At 49.6% G+C, this 20953-nt stretch overlaps 1 protein-coding gene across 3 annotated transcripts in view; it reads left to right on the plus strand.

Moving 5' to 3' along the window:
* The window catches only part of Xylt1 (xylosyltransferase 1), a 296956-nt gene that overhangs the window by 166249 nt on the left and 109754 nt on the right, over positions 1-20953 (plus strand). For all 3 annotated transcript variants that reach the window (XM_010610763.3, XM_033758755.1, XM_010610764.1), the window contains one exon: positions 8530-9040. In XM_010610763.3, the coding sequence (XP_010609065.1) occupies positions 8530-9040 (511 nt within the window). The remainder of the gene's footprint in view (positions 1-8529; positions 9041-20953) is intronic.

Raw genomic sequence — 20953 nt, forward strand, 5'->3', positions numbered from 1 at the left:
ATGTGGCACCTGGCACGGGATTGAATACGCCATGCCAAGGAGGCGTGGGCGTGCTCCCAGCCTGGGGGAGAAGCGCTAGCTTGCGATTGCTGTTTCCTCAGGCTTCTCATCTCCTTGTCTTCCCTCCCTGTTCCTCCTCCAGGCAGCTCCTGCCATCCTCTCTTCCTGTGAGCATCCACACCACCCACCCGGGGGCCTGCCACGGGGATATGGAAAGAGCCAGGAGATAGCAGTTCAGATTCTCCTGCCCCTGGGGGGACGGGAGGTGGGAGAGGGCAGAGGCAGTCTCAGAGTTCAAGGCAGCTTCCCCGGGGCTCCTGGGCTTCAGTCCTGAGGACTCATTTTGCAGGACTGAGGTCCAGCTGTGTGGCCTTGGGCAGTGTCAGACGTAAACAGAGCCAGACACTGGCGAAAGTGGTCAGGACAGATCTAATCAGTAATGACTGTTGCAATAAGGAAGAGATCCAACAAGAACAGAACTGACTGCCTTGTCCAGAGGCAACTAGGCATTTTAAAGGGTGGGTGTAAACAGAGCCAGACACTGGCGAAAGTGGTCAGGACAGATCTAATCAGTAATGACTGTTGCAATAAGGAAGAGATCCAACAAGAACAGAAATGACTGCCTTGTCCAGAGGCAACTAGGCATTTTAAAGGGTGGAGGGAGGTAAGGGATAGGAAGTGGGCAGTGGGGTTCAGGAGAGTCAGGGAATGAAAAAGTCCAAGGAGCAGAAAGCAAGGGCACCCATTCACATACAGTCCACCTTGGCTTGCTACTGACGTTCGCCGATCAGGCTGCCGCCTTCTCAGACACAGGGAGATGGGGACTATCTTCAGGTATGGCTGGAACAGACAACCTGTCCTTAGCTGACCTTAACTTTTCTCAGGCAGGTACTTTAGGGGGATGAGGTCATTCTGGGGACGTGGCCTTGAGCCAGGCACAAACCCTTAGCTTCTGCTCAAGTCTCTATAGGCCAAGGTTGGGACTAAGGCCAAGTTGAGAAGGGGTCTTGGAGGACCCTGGTGGAGGTCCAGCCGAGTAGGGGAGGGCTGTACGCCTACAGGGCACTTTCTATGGCTGCAGGTCACCCTCCCTCCCTCCCCAAACATGGTTCGGGACTCCAGAACTCTGAGTTCCTGCTGCTTCTCTCCATAGAAAGATACCAACGGCACTCCCTTTCTACTTGACACAGACTTCTGTCTCTCCTCTCTGTATTTCTTACATGTGCAGATAAAATATAAGTCAAAAGGCTTGGCATACAGAGAACCCCACAACAAAAAAATTCTAACCTTTTTATTTCATGAACGAGTAGAAATTTAGGCCGACACATACATGAAATGTCATCCGTTCTCACACTTGGTGTCAGGTCCTTCTTTGACCCCCAGACACTGAGGACCCTCAAAGAGCAGTCTTTTGGTAGGTTAGGCCTGTCAATTGCTGCATATTGATGTTTATACTGAAGCTTTCTTAAAATGCTCATTTATTAATTCACCATAAAACAGTAATAACCCATTATGTGCCTGTATGAGTAAAACTGTTAATGAAAAAGTGTATTTCTCACAAGAAAAACAGATTTAGTGAGAAGAGAAACATCATTTGACATTTTTGCAAATCTATAATGTCTGGCTTAATAGAATGAAGACAGCTGGATTCTCACATCTGCTTCTGTTTGGAATCAGACGTCACACCGCCTTTGGAAAACTCTGCTGTACACTTGTGCATGGATCAGTGAAAAAGGAAAAATAACATGTCCACAGTATGATGAAGATAGTTTGCTTCTGATGACTTTCTGAAAGGGTCTCAGGACCTCCCAGGAGTCCCCAAACTATTCTTTGAGAATCACTACCTTGTGCCATCGTTACAAGCCTGAATTTTATTTTAATAAATTACAGATGGTATTTATGAAGTACTAGGCATTCACCTGGGTGGCTTGTACTGTATTAACGCTTTTCATTCTCATAAAACTCCATTACATTGGTACCTTTATCCCCATGATCACAGAGAAGGAAAGAGAGGCAGAGTGAGGTACTGTCCCCAGGGCCCCACAGCGAGCAGAGTGTTAGAGTCTGGATGTGAACCCACCGCACCTTATCATCCTACCTTTCCAAAAAAATTTGGGCCTGTTCATCGACTAAAAATGCTATCATGCCACCGCTTGCTAAGTGCTTAGTATAGATCAAGCATCATGGTAAATGCTCTTTTGTCAAGCAGCGTGGAATATACGTGTCCTGTGTTTGTTTATACCTACTTTGCCTTTGCACATCGGTCTTCTTAGCCCCTCTTGTTAGAGATGAGAAAATTGAAGCTCCAGAAGGTTAAACTTCTTGCCCTTCATCATAGGGTTAAGGTTGAGAGTGCTGACCGGGGCACATGCTTCGTGCCTGGACATGAGCCGGGCAAGGACTTCCACGCTGCCTGTTTGCATTGGCAGCCTGTGTCACTGCGTGTCCTGATTGGGTACAGCTCTGCACACGGTGCCACCACTGTCCCTCTCCCTGGCACAGAGGTACTTTTGGAAGCAGGTGCAGGCTTCTCCCCATTGTCCCTCCCAATGGCTACAGGAGCCTTGGCAGTTGGAACCTGAGTTCAACAGGGATCAGCTCCCCAGCCGGCTGTGCATCCACCTGGCCCAGAGGGAAGCCATAAACCGGTCATGGTGAGCAGGTGGGACAGGTGCCTCCCTGTCTGAGCAGTGCACCTGGTTGGGATTTCCTTTTGGCACTGTCGCTAATCTTAACTGCTGTGAGACCGCATGGTGTTGGCCATACCTGTATGGCTCCCAGTCCTGGCCTGGGTTCAAATCCTGTATCTTCCCCTTCCTCAGATGTGGATTTAGTCCCTTAGCCTCCCAGTATCTACTGTTCCCAACTAAAACGTGGGGAAAATGCTACAGCGTCTCCTGCATGGGGCCGTTGTGAAGATTGAAGGGGTCAGTTGTGTGCACAGCACCTGTGTGAGTGCTGTACTCGAGTTCCCCGGAGAAGTGTGTTTCTCAGATGCTCCACAGGTGTCGGGCGCTGTGTTCAATGCACGGTGGCTTCGTTCAGTCCCAGGAGGTCTGTGCCATCCTCAGCCCTCTGGGAGTTGAGGCAGAGGGAAAGGAAATGTTCTGTCCCACTGGTGAATGGAGGAGAGAAGAATCAGACCTTGTGACCCTCCGCACCTTGCTAGAGACGATGCAGAAGGATGAGGCTGGGGGTGCAGATCACCCTGTGGATTTCCCATCTCGGGTCAGCCTCTGGTCTCTTAAAGTCTGTGGGGTGGCTTTCAATGAGCTGAGACACCATACTCTGTGAGTTGATCATGCTGATTGGTGACTAATTCAGAGAATGTTTAGGGACACACATGCGGGATCTGTCTTTTTACAGAAGGGAAAATGAGACATTGCTTAAGCCAGACAAGAACGAGGCCTTCTCCCTCCATGCCCAGAGCTGCTACACAAATAGCAAGAGCAAAGGCTTATCTACAAGTGGGTCGTTTTAAAAAACCAGCAACCCAGCCATCCACCCTCAGCTCTCAGAAGCAGGATCCAGGGGCTGGGATTCAGTAGACTGAACAGAAATCCATCCCCCAGTGTGAACATCAGAGAACTCAGGAAAGACAGAAGCAGACCCAGGTGCTTGTGTAAGAGCAGCCTGGTTGGCATAACCTGCCCCTAGGAGCCTTACTGTGTTTAGCATATTGCTACCTGATTGAAATTGGCTCTAAACATGCCCAAGGTTGAATGGGAATGGAGGACATTATTGTATTTAATTATTTCTCTAGAACAAAAATGGATTCTAGCAACAGCTTTGAGGTGAAGCAACAGCAGAGCAATTAGAGTTTTGAAGCTCGCACGCAAACATTTGAATGTGCAATCATTGTAATAAGTACATTAAAATAAAATAAGTCAAAGGGTTGCATTTGCATAAATAACCCAAGGTGAGGGAGTTGGATTGGTTAATAATAAAGGGACGTGACTAGTTAGTCATAATGGAGAGTAATAACCCTTCTGTACTCTTGGTAGAAAACACCAGGAAAGAGAGAGCCAAGGCGTCGTGTTTAATGTAGAGTTACCAAGTTTGGGTCTGTTGCTCATTTTTCCTTCTGCTTTGGGTGGCAGGCATGTTCCAGAAGTTTCACACACATTCACCCTCACTGAAATCCCCATGAGGTAAATATTATGCCCCCCATGTTCCAGATGAGGAAAACTGAGGTACAGAGTTTGAGTTTTCACTAACCAGCAGCATGAGCTTGGTTATCTAACCTCTGTCTGCCTTAGTTTCCTCCCCTTAATTAACTCATGCTTCTTGCTCCACTGAGTTTCCCAAAAGATGATTTGAAGTGCCAGAGCATAGAGGCTCGTGGGTGCTGGGCATCTTGTGTGGATCAGCTGGAAACTTCCCATTTTTGGCTGTTGTATAGGGTACAGAACAGATCTGGATTGCTGGGAGGAGGAGCAGTCAAGTTCGCTCCTGTATTAATTGAGATAAGCTAGACTGTGCTGCAGTAACAGAGCCGTCAAATTCAGTAACTTTCAGTAGCAGGAGTTAATTTTGCTTATTGAGGTTTGGTGGCATCTGCTCCACACCGGTTTCTCTCAGGGAGACCGGACTTTCATCATCAGGCGTGAGAGAGGGGCTGCTGAGTCAGCTTTCTGTCACTGAAACAAAATACCTGAGATAACTTAAAGGAGGAGACACTTGTTTTGGGTCGTGGTTTCAGAGGTGTCAGTCCGTGGCTGGTTGAGATAGAGAGGTGCCCAGTATCCCCCTCAAGGGCACACCCCCAGTGATGTAACTTCCTCCTCCTGGCTCTACCTCCTAAAAGTTCTACCACCTCCCTCCACCCAGTAGTGCCCCAGGCTGGTGAACAGGCCTTTGACATCTGGGCCTATGGGCTGAATAGCATGCTATGGGTACAGGATATGTCGCCTTGTGCCCTGGCTCCTGCCGTAGGTCATGGCCCGGCAAGTAGCTTGGCTGTGTCTATAAACGGGGGTGTATGATTTTATCATGTGCTTAGAAAGAAGGGAGCTGAATATTTGCGAAGGCTTGCAATTGAATGCCACCCCTGCTCCTTCAAGCCCTATCTGTACACAGGGCTAATGTGCAGAGAGGAAGATTCCCATCCATGCCCCACGTGGAGAGAGAGCTAACTGCCCCTTGGCTGCCTCTCAAACAGCAACGGCTCTGTAGAACTAGCAAGTTTGAGAACCAGACGGGTGCACATTCACTGCCTCCTCCAGATGTCTTTGGTCAAACTGCTTAACATCCCAACCTCTTTTCTGTCCCGCTTCTATGTGATAGAAGGACAGTAGTAACTTCCGTGAAATCTGTATCTGAAGATAAGGGAGGTTAAGGGCTCAGCACAGTGTCTGGCACATGGTGCATACTGGAGAAGTAATAGCATCAAGCCCTGGCTGAGTGAGTGCTCTGTAAAAATTCTGGGGCAGGTGTCGGTGTCCATTGAGTAGTACATGGTGCCTGGCTTGTGCTAAGGGCTGAGAAAATGAATCTGAGAGGCTACCTGTGATTGAGTCTTCAAGCATATCTGGATAAAAAGGAGAGGAAGAAGATTCTCACCAGGGTGTCTTCAGTGTCTAGGAGCAGAAGGTCCTCTGGGAAACCTCCTAGAGATACCACGTATCTCTGTGGGGAGGTTAGAAAGACAGAACGGGAAGGTCCTCTGATTCATGGGTCCAGGAGGACGGTAGGCACTCTGTATCCCTGCTTCCCTTCCATTGATTCAACCAACCATGATTGAAAATTTTGTTCATGTCATCATTCCCTAAACAAACAGCTTATAAGGTTTTGTAATTAATCTAGAGATGGCTTCAGGTACACAGGATATGAGGATATAGATAAGTTAATGCAAAATGATGGCATTTTATATAAGGGATTTGAGTCCCTGTGGCTGTTGGGGTCCTGGAATGAATCTCCCGTGGGTGCCAAGTGGCAACTGTAATAGCAGCCCTGCTACCTGAAGACCCTACGAGGACTCAGCCCTCACTTCTTGGTTCTTTTCCTTTTGCTGCCTTGTTGCCTGTAGCTTCTGTACCTCTTGCTCTAGAGTGGTCCCTGCTTACTGTCTGTCCACTTTGTCTCCATGACAACCACAATATGGTAGGCCACTGGCCACCTTGAGACAGCTGAGTTACGATCACCATTGGATAGTAAATCCATTTAGCTGAGTGGGTGTAAAGGGGGGAAGGGCCACATCTTACAGTTACAAAGTCAAGCTGCAGTGCTTATGGGGACAGACTGATGATGGAAAATGTGCTCTGTGGCTTCTCTGAAGTTCATGTTGTACCTGGAAATCCAGAGTCTGTGGTCTGTCTGGTCTGATCAGGTTACCTCGGGCAAGTCATTTGTTAGAAGATACTTAGCTCTCCATCTGTAAAATAAGAATAATGATAGCAACTAACTCAGAGGGTCACCACGAGGTATCTCAGTGTTACTTGTTATTCTCATGGCTTTCACCAAACAGGAGAAATTGGCGCTCAATGCCAAGGGGAGATGGGCAGAGGCCAGAAGGGGGCAGCCATGTGCATGGCTTCTTCTCCATCCCCGTGTGAGCCAAATGAGGACCCTAAGAAGAGAACAACTGGACCAGATCCAGAAGATGTGGGCCTTTTATACCCTCTCTTATAGAGCAGAGGTCTGCATACTTTTCCTGAAGGGCCACAGACATAGTTTATGCTGCACAGGCCAGAGAGCCGGTCCATCACCATTATTCATTCTGTAGTTTTAGCAGGAGACAGCCATACACAATACATAAGCAAGCGGGTATGGCTGTGTTTCAATAAAACTTTATTTATAAAAACAAGACTTGGGCAAGCTTTGGGCCGTGAGCTGTAGTTTGCTGTCCTGGTAAAGTGGCCGCATTGCTGAGTACTGGTGGCTGTCTGGGACCAGCGCAGCTACGCTGTTCACCCTCCCATTCTTCCTTGGGAACTATTAAGAGGCACATTTCGGCGTCCTTGAAAAAGAAAATCAAGTGTTTCTACTCATCCCCAGTGTGCCTCAGCATCCGGGCAGTTATGTTCTCTGTGCCTTGAGTTCCCTCTAGGAGTGTGCTCTGGGATGGTGGATACCTTTTAGGTTAGAGGCGTGGGAATGAGGTCAAAGCTAAAGCAGCATGCTTTGGAAAAAGTCATCCCAATTTACTGTGTTGACTTGGCATTGTACAGAAATGGACAACCATATTGGTCTAGAAATATTAATTTATTTTTATTTTTATTTTTAATCTCCAGAATTAAGACCATTTTCATGTCCAGAATTAAGGATTATTTTAATGTTACATCATTGCCTTTTCTCTTTACTTTCCTTTTTAGTTTTAATTTAGGATTCCCTATTTTTAATGTTCATACAGAGATTTCTTTAACTGAAATACCGAATAGTTTCTTTGGTGTGAAAAAGTATAATAGTACACAGGATCCTAATGAGATAATTAATAATGTGAAATAGGAAGTAAAGGGCTAAAGGTGTAGGGAAAGTGGGAAGGGTGGGGGAAAGGTAATAAGGGAGAGGAAAAAAATATGAGAAACTGAAAAAATGGAAATAAAGTGTTTCTAAATGGGGAGGGGAGGAGGGGGTGAAGGGAGGGCAGGGACAAGGGGAAAAAATGAGGATCAAGACCTATTATGTAAAGGTACAGAATCCCAGTGATGAATGTAATTGTATTGTATACCTAGATTGTACCAATAAACTCAATAAAAGGAAAAAAAAAAAAAACAAGCTAAAGCAGCATGTTTCAGAAATGAGTCAGAGCATTTGATCCGAACTCAGAATGATCAGGACCTGGCTCCCCATGCTAGAGCTGAATGTGAGATTCCACCCTTCTGGAAAGCTCCAAGCCATTCATTGTCTCCAGTGCCTTCTGTCCTTTCTCTTGACCCCAGGTGACTCCATAAGTTGTTTTCCAAGTCCCAACATCCACGAGTGCCACGGGTTGACACCCTCCTGCGGGCTCACTGCGGGGTTCATGCTGTACAGGCTGCCTCCCTCCTCTCCTGAAAAGAGTAACACCAGTGCTGTCTTTGCTACAGAACTGTCAATGGCTCAAGTCTGGTTTCTGTCACAGGCACGGATATATGAGCATGTCCTAAAGGCAGTAGGATGGATATACTATCCCACCCATATTTCCTCCCTTTATAACTTTACTATGCCATTTCCAGCCCCTCAATAAACCATCACAGCACTTTCTGCTCAAATTCAAACAGGAATCTGGAGCAAAGTATTTGCTACCCAGTGGTAGAGATGTCTGGTGAAAGCAAAGAAGTTGAAAATCATAGTAACAGCGCTAGTCATTGAGAACTTGAGAAAAGTCTTAGTTCCTAGCAGAAGCATTTCATGTGTCCAGGGGGAAACGGGTCCAGAGAGAAAAGTCTTTCTAGAATTTAAGCCGATAGCAAAGGCAGGATGGGAAGCTTCAGCTCAGACTTCCAAAATTGTGTGTCCCCCACCCCTGCCCCCAAAGGGCCAACCAACTTACTTAGCATGATGGCTCAGTCCGGTTTCTCTTCTGCATTTCTTCCCTGTGCTCTCCAGGATGGCTACCTCTCTCACCGACCTAAAGAGAAACTGCGTACAGACAGCAACAATGAGAACTCAGTCCCCAAGGATTTTGAGAACGTTGACAACAGCAACTTTGCACCCAGGACTCAAAAACAGAAACACCAGCCAGAGTCGGCAAAGAAGCCCCCGAGTGGACAGAAACACCGCTTGCAGAGGAAGTTAGAGCCACAGGACAAGGGGCAGGGACATTCCATCGTGGGGAAGGGCCCCACTGAGGTGCTGCCTCCTGGTGAGAAGGCTGCAGCCAACAGCAGCCGTGGGAAGGATGCTCCCAGACAGCCCCACGCCAGGAAGAGCGGCGGCAGCTCTCCCGAGACCAAGTATGAGCAGCCACCCAAGTGTGACATCTCGGGCAAAGAGGCCATCTCTGCCCTGTCACGCTCTAAGTCCAAGCACTGCCGCCAGGAGATCGGGGAGACCTACTGCCGCCACAAGCTGGGGCTGCTGATGCCTGAGAAGGTGACTCGGTTCTGCCCCCTCGAGGGTAAGTTCCAGCCCCACTTCCTGTTCCCACCTAGCCCCATTCTGGTCCATTTTCAGATATCCTACCAGATCAAAGATAGAGAACAGTTGGTCTGCATCTTCAATCCCAGACTGGGACGCTAGATCTGATTTGTTGGGTGTACTCTGTAAATGCTCAAGTGCGCTCTAAGCCAAGTTTCACATTAACTTTTGTTGGTGCATTGCCTTTATGGTAGAGGATAAAATTATAATGGAAGCTGGGCTCGCGTGAAAGTTGCAGAGGGAGGTGACTGTATCAATAGGGTTCGGCTTTTCTCCCAGCAGAGAATCAGGATTAGCATTGACATGAATGACACTGGATGGGACTGGGAACGTTTCCAGTGGGCTGCATGGACCTCGGAGCCTCTGTAAGAACAGTCTCCTCTATTTTCCTATTTCTTCCTTCCTTGCTCCTCCCTCCCATTTTTCCTTCCTATATCTTGCCTTCTTTCTCTGCTTTATTTCTTTCTGTCCTTATTTCCATCCTTCCTCCCTCCTGCCCTGTGTGTAGGTAACCCAGGGACGAATTGGATCTCTCGCTGAGTTGCGGGGCACCCTCAGAGCTCAGTGGAGGATTCACAGGGTTGGGTGTAGCGGGCCCTAGAAGATGGGACGAGCCTTCCGCATGTGAGCATCACACGTATTTATCTCCCATGTAGAACAATGCGGAGCCGTGGAGGCCTTGGTGGTGACCCTGGCCTTCCCTGGTGCCCGTGGGAGGGAGGATGAGGGGCAGCAGGTGCTGAGTGTCACTGTGTGCTGGGCACTTCGCAGCTTAGTGCATCCTCATCCTCACCCGTGAGGCTGGTATAGAGACCAGAGCCCTAAGTATTTTCAGATGAGGCATGGGAGAGCGGTGCTCCGAGCTCACATCAGTTAGATTGCACATTGAGACGTCCGGAGAGACATAGGTGCTAGCACGGATTAAGCCTAGTTTTCTAGAGATCCCTCCTTCCTCCCGGAACACATAGATATCAGCAGAAAATGTCTCACCACCCCAGAGTAGGAAGGGCCTTCGTGTGCTGTCATCCGGCTGTGTGATCAGCCCTTAGTCACTCGCCGAACGCACATGCCCGGCTTCCCCTCCCCATCCCTGGCTTAGCATAAGTCGACCTCCACAGCCCTGGAGAGTTGGATTTCTCCTTAGAGAAGTCCTTCTCAGTTTGTAATCGTTTCCTCAGTGACTGAAAGGGGTGCATTTTGTTTCCATTTTTCCTTGTTTTGTACCTTTTCTTTTCCCTTATTTCCTTTCCCCTGTCCTTCCCACTTCCAACGTTTGAAATGGCAGGCGCAGCAGGTCCTCCTGTCCCTTACAGAGCAGCCAGAGGTTCAGAATACCTCATTGTTTCTAAATCCAATGACCACAACTGCTTTGCTTTGCTCCTAAGTGAGGAGAAAAGATCCCAGATCATCGCTGAAAGGAAGAGATGACCGGGAGCACCTAGGGGAGGACGGAGAAGGGGAACACGGACCAGGATGGTGGGTTGAGGCCAGCAAGTGGAGCAAGAATGAGCCCAGGGAGGTGCTGGGTCCTCTTCAGTGTCAAGGCAGAGGTCAGCAGTAGAGTAAGCCAACCACAGAACGGGGGCTCTCGCTTCTCCGCTAGGTGTGGGCATTCAGAAACCAGGCCAGGCCTTGCCCAGTGACTCCCTGAAACAGCAGATCCTGGGTCCTCTGTCTCTGGATACAGAAGACACCTGTCTATGGGTGTGTGGTGAACAGGGCTCCCCAGGACAAGTAGACTCAGAAACCCACTATGGAAATTACTAGTTCACTTGCTTCACTGGGAAGATGACAGTGTGAGTCTATATAGGGGGAAAGACTTAGGCAAGTTCTTTCATTAGAGACTTCCTCATTTCAAACACAGTCCTCCTTTGTATCCATGTGTTCCCCCTTCATGGATTCCACAAACTGTATATTGAAAATATTTTTAAAACTTTTCTCATCTATACTAGAGATTTATTATTTTCCTAAGCAATATGGCAGTATTTGCATTGTATAAGGTATTATAAGTAATCTTGAGATGTTTTAAAGCGTACAAGACAATGTACATAGATTGTATGCAACCACTACACTCTTTTAGACAAGAAACAATTTGTGGGTTTTGGTGTCCTTGAGGGGTCCTGGTACCAACCATCCATGACACAGGGACCCTTGTCTGGATCTTTGTGTTTATCACTAGTCACGGGATGGGAGGCTCAGATCAGACCGAGTGACTAGAGAGGGAGTTAGAGGGGCACACAGCAAACCCTTCTCATGTCCCCTCTTCAGGGACAGTGCACCAGGGGTCAACTTTGACATTTTAATGAAGCTCGTGTCTAACTTTGGCCCAGTGCCCGAGAAGATTTGGAGGCCTGAGTTGAATGCCCGTCCAGGAGAATGACTGGGCTCCCACGATGCTCTGCGCAGAACCACATAGTCAATATTTGAGTCCTTGGGGGCCATAGAGTCTCTGTCACCACTCACTCCTGAATGTGTTGTAGTAAAAATACAGACACAAAAATACTTGGTTAGATTCTGATGAAACAATTTGCAAATGTAGCCCATGGGTCGGGCTTGGCCTAGAATCCATAGTTTGCTTCCACCTCTTAAATACCAATGCTATATGTACTCATGTTCCTGCATTTGTACTGGAATGACATCCAGATAAATCTACCCCTGTACCATTAAGCTGGAAATGCATCTTATGTCCCTAATCTACCAATCGTCAGCACTTAAGCTGGCCTATATTCACCATACTCAAAACTCTCACATTAGCCCAGACTTGTGCGAATTTATCTAACACAAAGCCTGCTTTGTAACAACATTTTGAATAGCTCATGTCACTGATTGAATATTGAACTGAAACCAAAGAACAGAATGGTCATCCGAGCTCATTTTTGCACCATCCTTGAGTTAAAAAATCTGAAGTCAAAGCATCCTACGGCAGGGGCCATCTTTAGGAGTACATGGACCACCATATCTTATCTCACTGAATCCTCATGTGAGCCTGGTGAAGTAAGTTTGTTAGGAGCCCATTTTGCTCCAAGAGCCTAGGTTAGTGCTGGCAAACCTATGGCATTCAGGCTAAAGCAGGCTGCTTGTTTCTTGAAATCTCTTAAGGGTTCACCATCACTGGTCTAGACTTCAGCCAGGAACACATGGCTAATACATGGTCAAGCTGGTATTAGAACTCAGGGTATGGAGCCTGAATCCCCACAAGTCTGTTTCTCTTCAGCGGGAAGAGGTGTAGCTTAAGCCAAGTTGTCAAGCCCCAAGCAGTGCCCTGCCTGCTCCTGTGCCTGCTCTGTCCCGGCATGATTTGAAGGAGGGGAGGGAGGGCACTAGTAGAGGGAGCAAGGGTGCCAATTTTGACAACAGGAGCATGGCTATGAAGCTGGGTTACCTGAATTCAAGTCCCAGATCTCCCTTGCATAAGCTGTTGGACGCTGAGTAAGTCGCTTGACCTCTCTATGCCCTGGTGTCTCCACCTGCAAAGGGAAGGCAAACACAATCTACTTATCTCAGAGGGTTTATGAGGGCTAAGTACTCAGTTAAGAACCATGCCAGGCCAGTGATATGCTTTACATCAAGTTGCAAGACCTGCTCTGCAACTATCCACAAGCATAAAAAAGTCAAAATGTCATCGCCATGAACCAGAGTCTGCCACCTTTTCCTGGTTCTGCTGAGATAGCTCCAGTGGGGTTTTGCAGTGAAAGTCTGCTGGGGCTTCCCTGAGGCATGTGATGCCTGGCCCAAGGTGCCACGACCTCCGGGGACCTCTGAGCCGGTTAATAAGACTGGCATTTAGGAAGCGTTGCACACCCAGCCCCAGCGATGCTTTAATTTGCTGCACCATAGCTTCCCCCTTTTGCAATAAATTTACTGTGAATAGACTAATTGCAAAATAACTCTAATTGGGTAGTTATCAATGAACAACTTCCCGTGGAACAAAACGGCTTGCAATTAATAGCATTTAAGCCATAAACTATTCTTCTGCACAAAGCTAAGATGTAATTACACCCCATAGGGAGACTGTGTTCCCTTTCTGGAAACCATGACACCCGGAATTCCCTCCGCTTAGGAGGGTTTTGAGCTTCAGCCCAGTGGTCCTTTTATTGCTTGTGAGGTGAGGAAGTGGAGGCCGGATGGAGGGAAATTTGGTACACGAGTAAATCTCCCACTGCACATGTGTCCCACACATGGAGGGACACACGGTGTCTGCCATTTTGCCTAACTCAGCATCTGACACCAAAACTTCAGCCTGGAATGCGCCGGAATTAGCGTGTAGGGAAGGAGACAGCCCCTCGGGTCTGACAGTCTGAAAATTACAGAGCAAACAGGTTTTACACCGTGACTTTTGAGAAAGGTTTCTGCACCAGCCCGCCCAGCACCACCCACCTCATGGTCCATTCCCACTCAGCCCAATGGTGGAGGGTACAAGCCCCGAACACGACTCGCTTTCTCTGAGACATCCTTGGCCCTCGTGACTCTTCTCCTTCGTTCTCTGTCTTCTGGAGCAAGCAGTTTGGAAGGAGATGAAAGGAAGCTACGATGGCGCCTGTTTTCACGGGGCGAGGAGGGACCTGCAGACTGTCCGCTGACATCCATACACAGACAGAGTCCCTGGAGGTTTTCTAAGGAGGCTCTGTCCTTTCAGCCCCCAGGGATGGCTTCAGAGAAGCCGCAGTAGCCCCACCCCAACCCTGGGCTCAGGGTAGCCACCAAGCTGTCCCTACCACCACCACCATACATCCACGCCCAGTCGCCTTGGCCTGCAGAACCACCCTGGGGCCTTGGGTCGCTCTACCAGGGTCTTCCCACGTCTCGTGGAAGTGCAACCACGCCAGGTTGAAGGTCAAAGGTGGTCTGCGGTGGAAGAAGGCATTTTCCATGCAGACATCTCTGTCCACCTGGGTATGCATCTTGGCTCTGCCTTCACTAGCTCTGTGACCTCCACCTCAGGTGCCTCTGTTTCCTCACCTATAACATGGACACAGATAGTCATGCCCGCCCTTCACAGGGCTATAGGCTGAGGGTTCATATAAAATGGGAGGGGAGGCAGAGCACAGCAGACAGGATTGTTGGTACGGATGGAATCATGGATCTGTAAATGAAGGATCCTGAAAATTGAGGGGGCAGGGCAGAAGGATCCCCGGATAGGGTCGCCCTGTTGTCCGGCTGCACCTCACTAGCTGTGCTCTTCAGAAAGGGCCCCGCTTGCTCCCAGCATCCCCTCGGGCCTTCCTAGCCCTATGCACGCCACCCTCTGCCCTACCTACATTCCCTCTTATCCAGCTGTTACCTTTGCCATTGTTGATCTCAGCCTAGGTGGGAATTCCTCAGGGAAGCCTCCCAGACCAACCCTGGGCTCCACCTCTGTACCCCCTTCCATTGGTCATGGGCTCCCTCCTAGAAAGATCCACAGGAAGCAGGCTGGTGTCAGATGCCAGGTACCCCACCTTTTTGTGCTCAGACTCAGTGGTCTCAGGCCCACCAGCTTCCCTGCATCTTGAGTTAAAACATCCACCAAAAGGCTGCTGGCCACCCCAGCCCGCTGTGCCTCTTCACCTTTTCCTGTGCCCAGGAAAGGCAGTGAGTTATTCTCCCTGTCCTGCAGGTCTGCAGCCTGGACACTGGCAGGGGTTTAGGGATGAGGGAGGGGTAAACTCCAGGGAGAGCAATGTCAGAGGAAGATGTTGCTCAGGGTGGAAACTCAGCAGTGGAGCAAATCTGCCCTTTGTGTCGGTCAAGTTCTCCAGGGAGTGACGCAGAGGGCTGTGGCTTGTGAGTCTCCTGACTGGCTGCAGAGCTGGAGGCATCTGCACATGACTCGGAGCCCAGCCCAAGTATGGGGATGAGGAGGAGCAAACGGAAGGTTTATGATGGGAGGCGCTGCGTGCATACGCCAAACCGCCCTTACCCATCAGCCTTTGCAGGAGCCCCAGGCTCTGATAAGTGAGTGTTGGGCATGAGGACGGTTAAGGGGAGGCTGGCTGTCCCTGCAGAGAGAGTGGCAAGTGGCACTGCCAGCTGGGGAAGGGCTGCTCCTGACCATCCCCATATCCCAGAGGCAGTGGGGTGACCACACAGCACGAGCTTCTAGAAAGTGTGGCTGGAAGCCAGGCATGGGGGGTAGTGGACACATGGATGCCAGTGTCAGCATGCTGAGTGGCCCCAGGATAAGTGCCTCAGTTTCCCCATCTGTCAGTGGAGACACTACTGTATATCAGGTATTTTTCTATATAGCCCATTCGGAAAAAATGAGGGAACAGCTGGGGACAGTTAAGAGAGGCCAGTGGTGGGATAAAGCCAAATGGGTCCCCGGCCAGCTGGGTGGGGCTGGCCTGTTCCCCCAAGGCCACGTCTGCACAGGGCCATCTGCACCCCTTTCCATCTCCCGCTGGCAAAGGCACAGAGCCAGCCGAGAGGAGGCAGCCAGGATGGTCTGTGGGAGCTGGGCAAGTGCATTTGGAACTTCCCATGGCAGAGGGGGAGAGTCATTGTGATGAGTCTCGAAGATGTCAGCACATGGCATTCACGATTTGTCTGCTACCTTCCGGGCGGTGTTCAAGGCCAGGGCCCCAGCCAGGATTTCTACAGTGAGCCAGACACTGTTTGAGGCTTTGCGGCCACCCGGTCCCTGTCACACCTCCTCACCTCTGCCACTGTGGTGTGAAAGCCACCAGAAACAGTGTGGAATTAAGTGACCTAAGTGGTTGTGTTTCAGTGAGATCTTACGCGTGGTCACTGAGAAGTGAATTTCGCATAATTCCCATTTGTTGTGAAATGTTATTCTACTTTTGATTTTTTTTTCCCATCTGGTTAAGAATATAAAAACCATTCCTAGCTCCACACAGGCAGCTGAAGGCTGTCACTTGCCAAACCTTGTTGCAGGACCTGGGGGTAGAGCAGGGCACAAAAGCAGAGGATGACGCCTCCTCCTGCGCGGGCCTCTGCCCTGGGCCACCAGGTCCGCCGACTGGGAGCTGGGCATGGGGCTGGCTCCACCGTCACGCAGTTTCTGCGCTCCTAGGACAGACGCGAAGGACAAATGAATATTTATTTCTGCCAACCAATGTCTGGATGTGTGATGGGAGCAGTGAAGACAAAGTGAGAGGAGAGAACTGGAAAGGGGGAGCCATCGGGGTCACGGCCACAGGAGGCCTCTCTGAGGGAGCCAGGGTGCCTCGGCCTTGGGGCCGAGGGAGTGGGATCAGGCCTGGTGTGTTCCTGGGGGGATGGAATGGAGGCAGTGGTAACGAAATAAGGAGGGGAGCAAGTTCCGGTGTGCAGAGAAGGGACAGGCAGCCGCAGCAAGGCGTGTGGATGTTTTCTGAGGTTGAGAAGAAGCAAACCTGGTGCAGCTGTTATGGAAAACAGTATGGCGGTCCCTTGAAAATTTAAAAGTGAACTGCCTTGTTACCGAGCAGTCCCACCTCTGACCTGGTTAGCTTTAAAGCGGGACCAGAAACAGGGCCCTCTTGGGTATGTCTTGCGGGGCTCCCTGCGGAGGGGTGGTGAGAGACCGCAGCAGGCAGATGCCGGATATGATTCAGAAAAAGCTGTTGGGCTGGTAATGGGCAGCATGAGGGTGACCGTCATTTGGTCGTCTGGGCTTGTGGGTTTCTTTTGGACCCAAAGGCCACTCAAGCCTGGTCTTCCAGGGATCGTTACTGAACGTCGTAGATGCTGTCCCGTCATCCTCCAGCGTTGGGAGTCACAAAGCCAGCTGCCACACACAAGGCTTTTTAGAAAGCTAAATTTGTAGGTATGGAAATATTGCAAATGCCACCTCCACCTCCTTCACTGCCCTGCTCCTCCTCCAGGATGTTGTGCTGCCAGCTGCCTGGTCGCTACCGTTCCTTTTCCGAGCTGTCCCTGGGGTGTGTTTGTTCCCTAACTGCCATGCCTGAAAGCAAAGCCAAAGGCTCTGGTGCTGGGAAAAGATGAAAACACCAGAGCCAGGAGGAGTGGGCTTAATGCCCTCCCCAGTTGATGTCAGGCACACCCTCTGGAAACTTTCTGCATAAATGAGGCCTTCCCAAGCCAAGTGTTTGCAACAAGAGTGTCCCGGTTAACAGATCCTTTTCTCCTCCTTTTCCTGTACTCACAAAGATGTGTGCAGAGTGGGGGATTAAGAGAGTGTTTCCAGCTCCCCATTTGTGGTCCACTGCTTGGAGCGGTTTTACCACCAGAGCCTGACTAATCGGCTTGCCTTTGTTCAAGCGTAGAAGGAGGTCTGGGGAGAGGTCAGCTCCCTGGCGCTTCCAGGAGCCAGCAGGGTGGGTCTGTGTGTTTGCTTGTCCTGGAGCTCAGAGGTGGCTACTGCCTCTCCTCTGCTCTGGTCACCCCTCGCTGTGGCCCAGTGTTCTTCCCTTCCCAAGGAGGCACCTTCAGGAATGTCGCAGGCAATTTGAGAATACTAGTAATTCAGGTTCTCTGCTTGGCAAGCTTTTTTTTTTCTTCTTCTTCTTTTTTTAAGAAATGGAAGCAGAATCACGGATTCTCCTAGCACCTGACACCATGTTAGATACACAGTATCTTTTGCTTATGAGTAGTGCAAGAAGGAAGAACGAATGAATCCCTGATTTCACACCCTCTTGCTTTTTTATGCCTCAGCGAGAACATAAAGAAACCTCAAGGATGCTGGTAGATGCTGGGCTTAAGCATAAACATCACCCTTGCGCCATGGCCCGCTTCAGTATATTAAGTTGTTTCATTAATTCAAAGAATACACTGAGCAGCTATCTCTATACCACCATAATAATGCAAGATGCTAACTACGAAGATGTGGTGAACAAGAAGATCTGACTTCCTGGCGCTCACAGTCCAGTGCAGGGGCAGGCAGTAGACAGAGAAAGATCAACAGCTGCACCCAAGGGTTTCAGAGGGCCCGACAAGGATTAGAGTACATTTGAGTGACCTGAAGAGACCAGTGGGGACCAGGTCATTTGCAGTAGATGTTATCTCACTGCGGAACCATTTGCTAAGAATTTGAGCTGCTCCCAAATGGAATGGTTTCTGGTTTCTGATACTGAGTTCAGTCATTCATTGAACCAATATTTATTGGGAGGCTGCTGCGCGCCAGGCACTGTGTTTTAGGTGCCAGGGAAAATGCAATGGGCGAAACAGAAAACTGTCCTCTTGGAGTTTATGGGCTAGAGGGTAAGCCAGTCAGCTGATACAGCAATAAGTAAAATCTCTTCTGTGTCAAAGTGGAGCTGGGAGGGGCTGGGCCAGGCCAGCCAGGTGGGTGCTGCAAGGAGGAGGCAGCGGGATAAAGAGGGCCCCCGTGGGCTTGGGCTTCCTGATGATCAGGTTTTACCTTGACTGAGGTCAAGGAGCTGCTGGAGGGATTAGAGCAGGTAGCAGGGGGTGTGATCAGCCATGTATAACAGGCTCTTCCTTGACAAATGGACTGTGGGGGCCGAGGTGGAAGCCGGGTGTCTCGCACCGGCCAGGAGTGGGCCAGTGGATGTGGGGCTTTTTTTGTTTTTTTGTTTTTAGAGCCCATAGCATTTGCTCTCAAATTACACATGGCCCATGAAGAAAGTGTCCCCTACTGTGTGCGTGACTCTACTCCAGACTCCGCATTTGGATGTCCAAGGCTCTCTCTCCCTCATCTTTAAATATCCAGTGCTTCGCAATCCCTGGCCTCAGTCTGACCCCTCTAACCCTGTGAGAACATAACAGTCTGTAACTTCAGGCGACCCCACTCCTAGGAGCATAAAGAGATCTCTGTGCGCAGAGCCACATGATGAGAGCAGAGCTACAGGAATCTCCCCAGAAGTGGCGCACTGGACCTACCACAGCCGCCAAGAGGAGGCTGAGAACGTTTGTCACCAGGTCACCCCTTCAGCAGTTACCACGGCGCACCTCCTGCCTGCGGTACGGACCTGGTTTGAGTGATGGGCTGTCTCTTGATCGGGAGCTCGTGGTGGTTCTGGAAGTGGCCAGCTGGGTGCAGGACCCAGTTTACTGGCACGCTTTTCTCAGCCCCCTGGGAAAAACCAACAGCGAAAGTGGATGCTGGAGGGAAAGACTAAGGTAGGAGGAGACAGTCTAGCCTTGTGACCTATTTCTTTCTTTGGGTGTCACCGGTTATGTGTCGGCTACTCAGGACCCTGGAAACAGGTCAGACAGAGCCCAGACATGGTTATCGTAGGGTTCTGAGGATGAATGGGTGCCTCTGGTCCTAGAGCAAATCCAGCTCATGCACCCTTGCAGAAACCCACACATCTGGCGTCCCTTTTTCTCCCCTCTCCAGTCATTTGACAGCCAAGCATTAGGCCACATCCTCCTGGGAGCCTTTTGCGACTCTCCTTCCCCATACCCTGCTCCCCTAAGACTGAGTGGGGCCGGACTGTGTGCCCCCAGCCCGCCTCGTCTGTTCCCCTGGAGCATATGTCACTTTGCAGTGGACTTGGCGGTCATCCACAGCCCCCTCAGGCTGCAATAGCCAAGCCCTTGTTTATGTGTCACCCAGCTCCCCGGCCCCTGCACTGATCTGGGACACTAGAACTCGTGTTCCCTGAGTCCCTCCCGAGTGCCACCCAGGGAGGTGAGCACTTCTCTTGCTCACGTAAGCTCGTCCAGCCTCCCCCAGGGTGTGGAGGAAAACATATTCCTTAACCACGTTGCACGGATGGGGAAGCAGCCTTGGGGGTTAGAGAGCATGCAAGTGACAGTCTTTGAACTCAGACCTCGTTCAGCTTGCCTTCAAAACCCCCTGTGATGTGGTACCTTTGGTACACGTGACACCCAGATGTGTTAAAGGACCCAGCCAGTTTCTCAGGAGCGAAAAGGGAAACACAACCACATCTGCGAACACCTTTCTGTAGCTTAATGTGGCTCAAATTCACTGCAGCCCAAACTGATGGTGAACTGAGGTCTCTGTTCCTACATGCATGTTGGGCATCCCTGATCTGAACATCTAAAATCTGAAATGCACCAAAAGCCCAAAGCTCTCTAGGGGTGGCATAATTCTGCAAGTAGAAAGTGCCACTCTTCTTGACAGGTCACGGTCAAAACACAGGCACCCCGAAACTATTGTATAAAATCACCCGCATGCTCTATGTCTAAGGTCCAAGTGAAACATCAGTTTGTGTTTACACTTGGGCTCCTCCCCAGGATAGCTCATTACGTATATGCAAATATTCCCCAACCCAAAAATCTCTGATATCCCATACTCTTCTGTATTAATACTCAGCCTTTCCCTAGGGATTGGAAAATACTCAAGAGTATACTGAGTGCTGCAGCCACATTAACTTGTTTATTCCTTATAATCCTGCATTTGGGAAAGTTAGAGAGGACAAACACATGCCAAACACCACACATTTCTCCCTCAGCAGATCGAGGCTCTCAGCTCAGAGACCTTTGCTCAGGGGCCAGGTGCTCGGCCACCTTCTAGGCCCATAGAAGCAGCTGCCTTTGGCCGAGGGAAGCTTTCTGTAGCTTCATTTGCTCTGTGCCATCTCCCATTTGTTGCAAAGAGACCCATGAAGCCAGGTAATTCACCCAGGGTTGGAGGGTACAGATCCCAACGAAGACCCCTAGACCCCTTGGACTGGTCTTGGAAGTCAGTCTATTACCTTGAGTGACAAATAGCCAGGAACGGTTACCTCCCATTTTTCTGCCAGTTTCTAGTTTCTGTAGTATATTTGTGTTAGTGTAAAAATGACAAAGCAATAATTTTTCATTGTATCCTTCAGTCACCCATGAGAGATTGGATTTAGGTCACAATTTATTACCCCGTGGAATTGAATCCAATTTTTAACATCATGTCAGCCATTCTGGTATTAGAGCCTTTTAATGGCTGTGAAATTTATACAATGATAAAGTAATTTAAAACATATGTAGGAAGAGCGTCAGGCAAATTGATGTGTATAGAACCCTGTGGTAAAAAAGGAAGAGG

The sequence above is a fragment of the Fukomys damarensis genome, unplaced genomic scaffold, assembly GCF_012274545.1.
Source record: "Fukomys damarensis isolate Sample0158 unplaced genomic scaffold, DMR_v1.0_HiC HiC_scaffold_34, whole genome shotgun sequence".
NCBI classification, from domain to species: domain Eukaryota; kingdom Metazoa; phylum Chordata; class Mammalia; order Rodentia; family Bathyergidae; genus Fukomys; species Fukomys damarensis.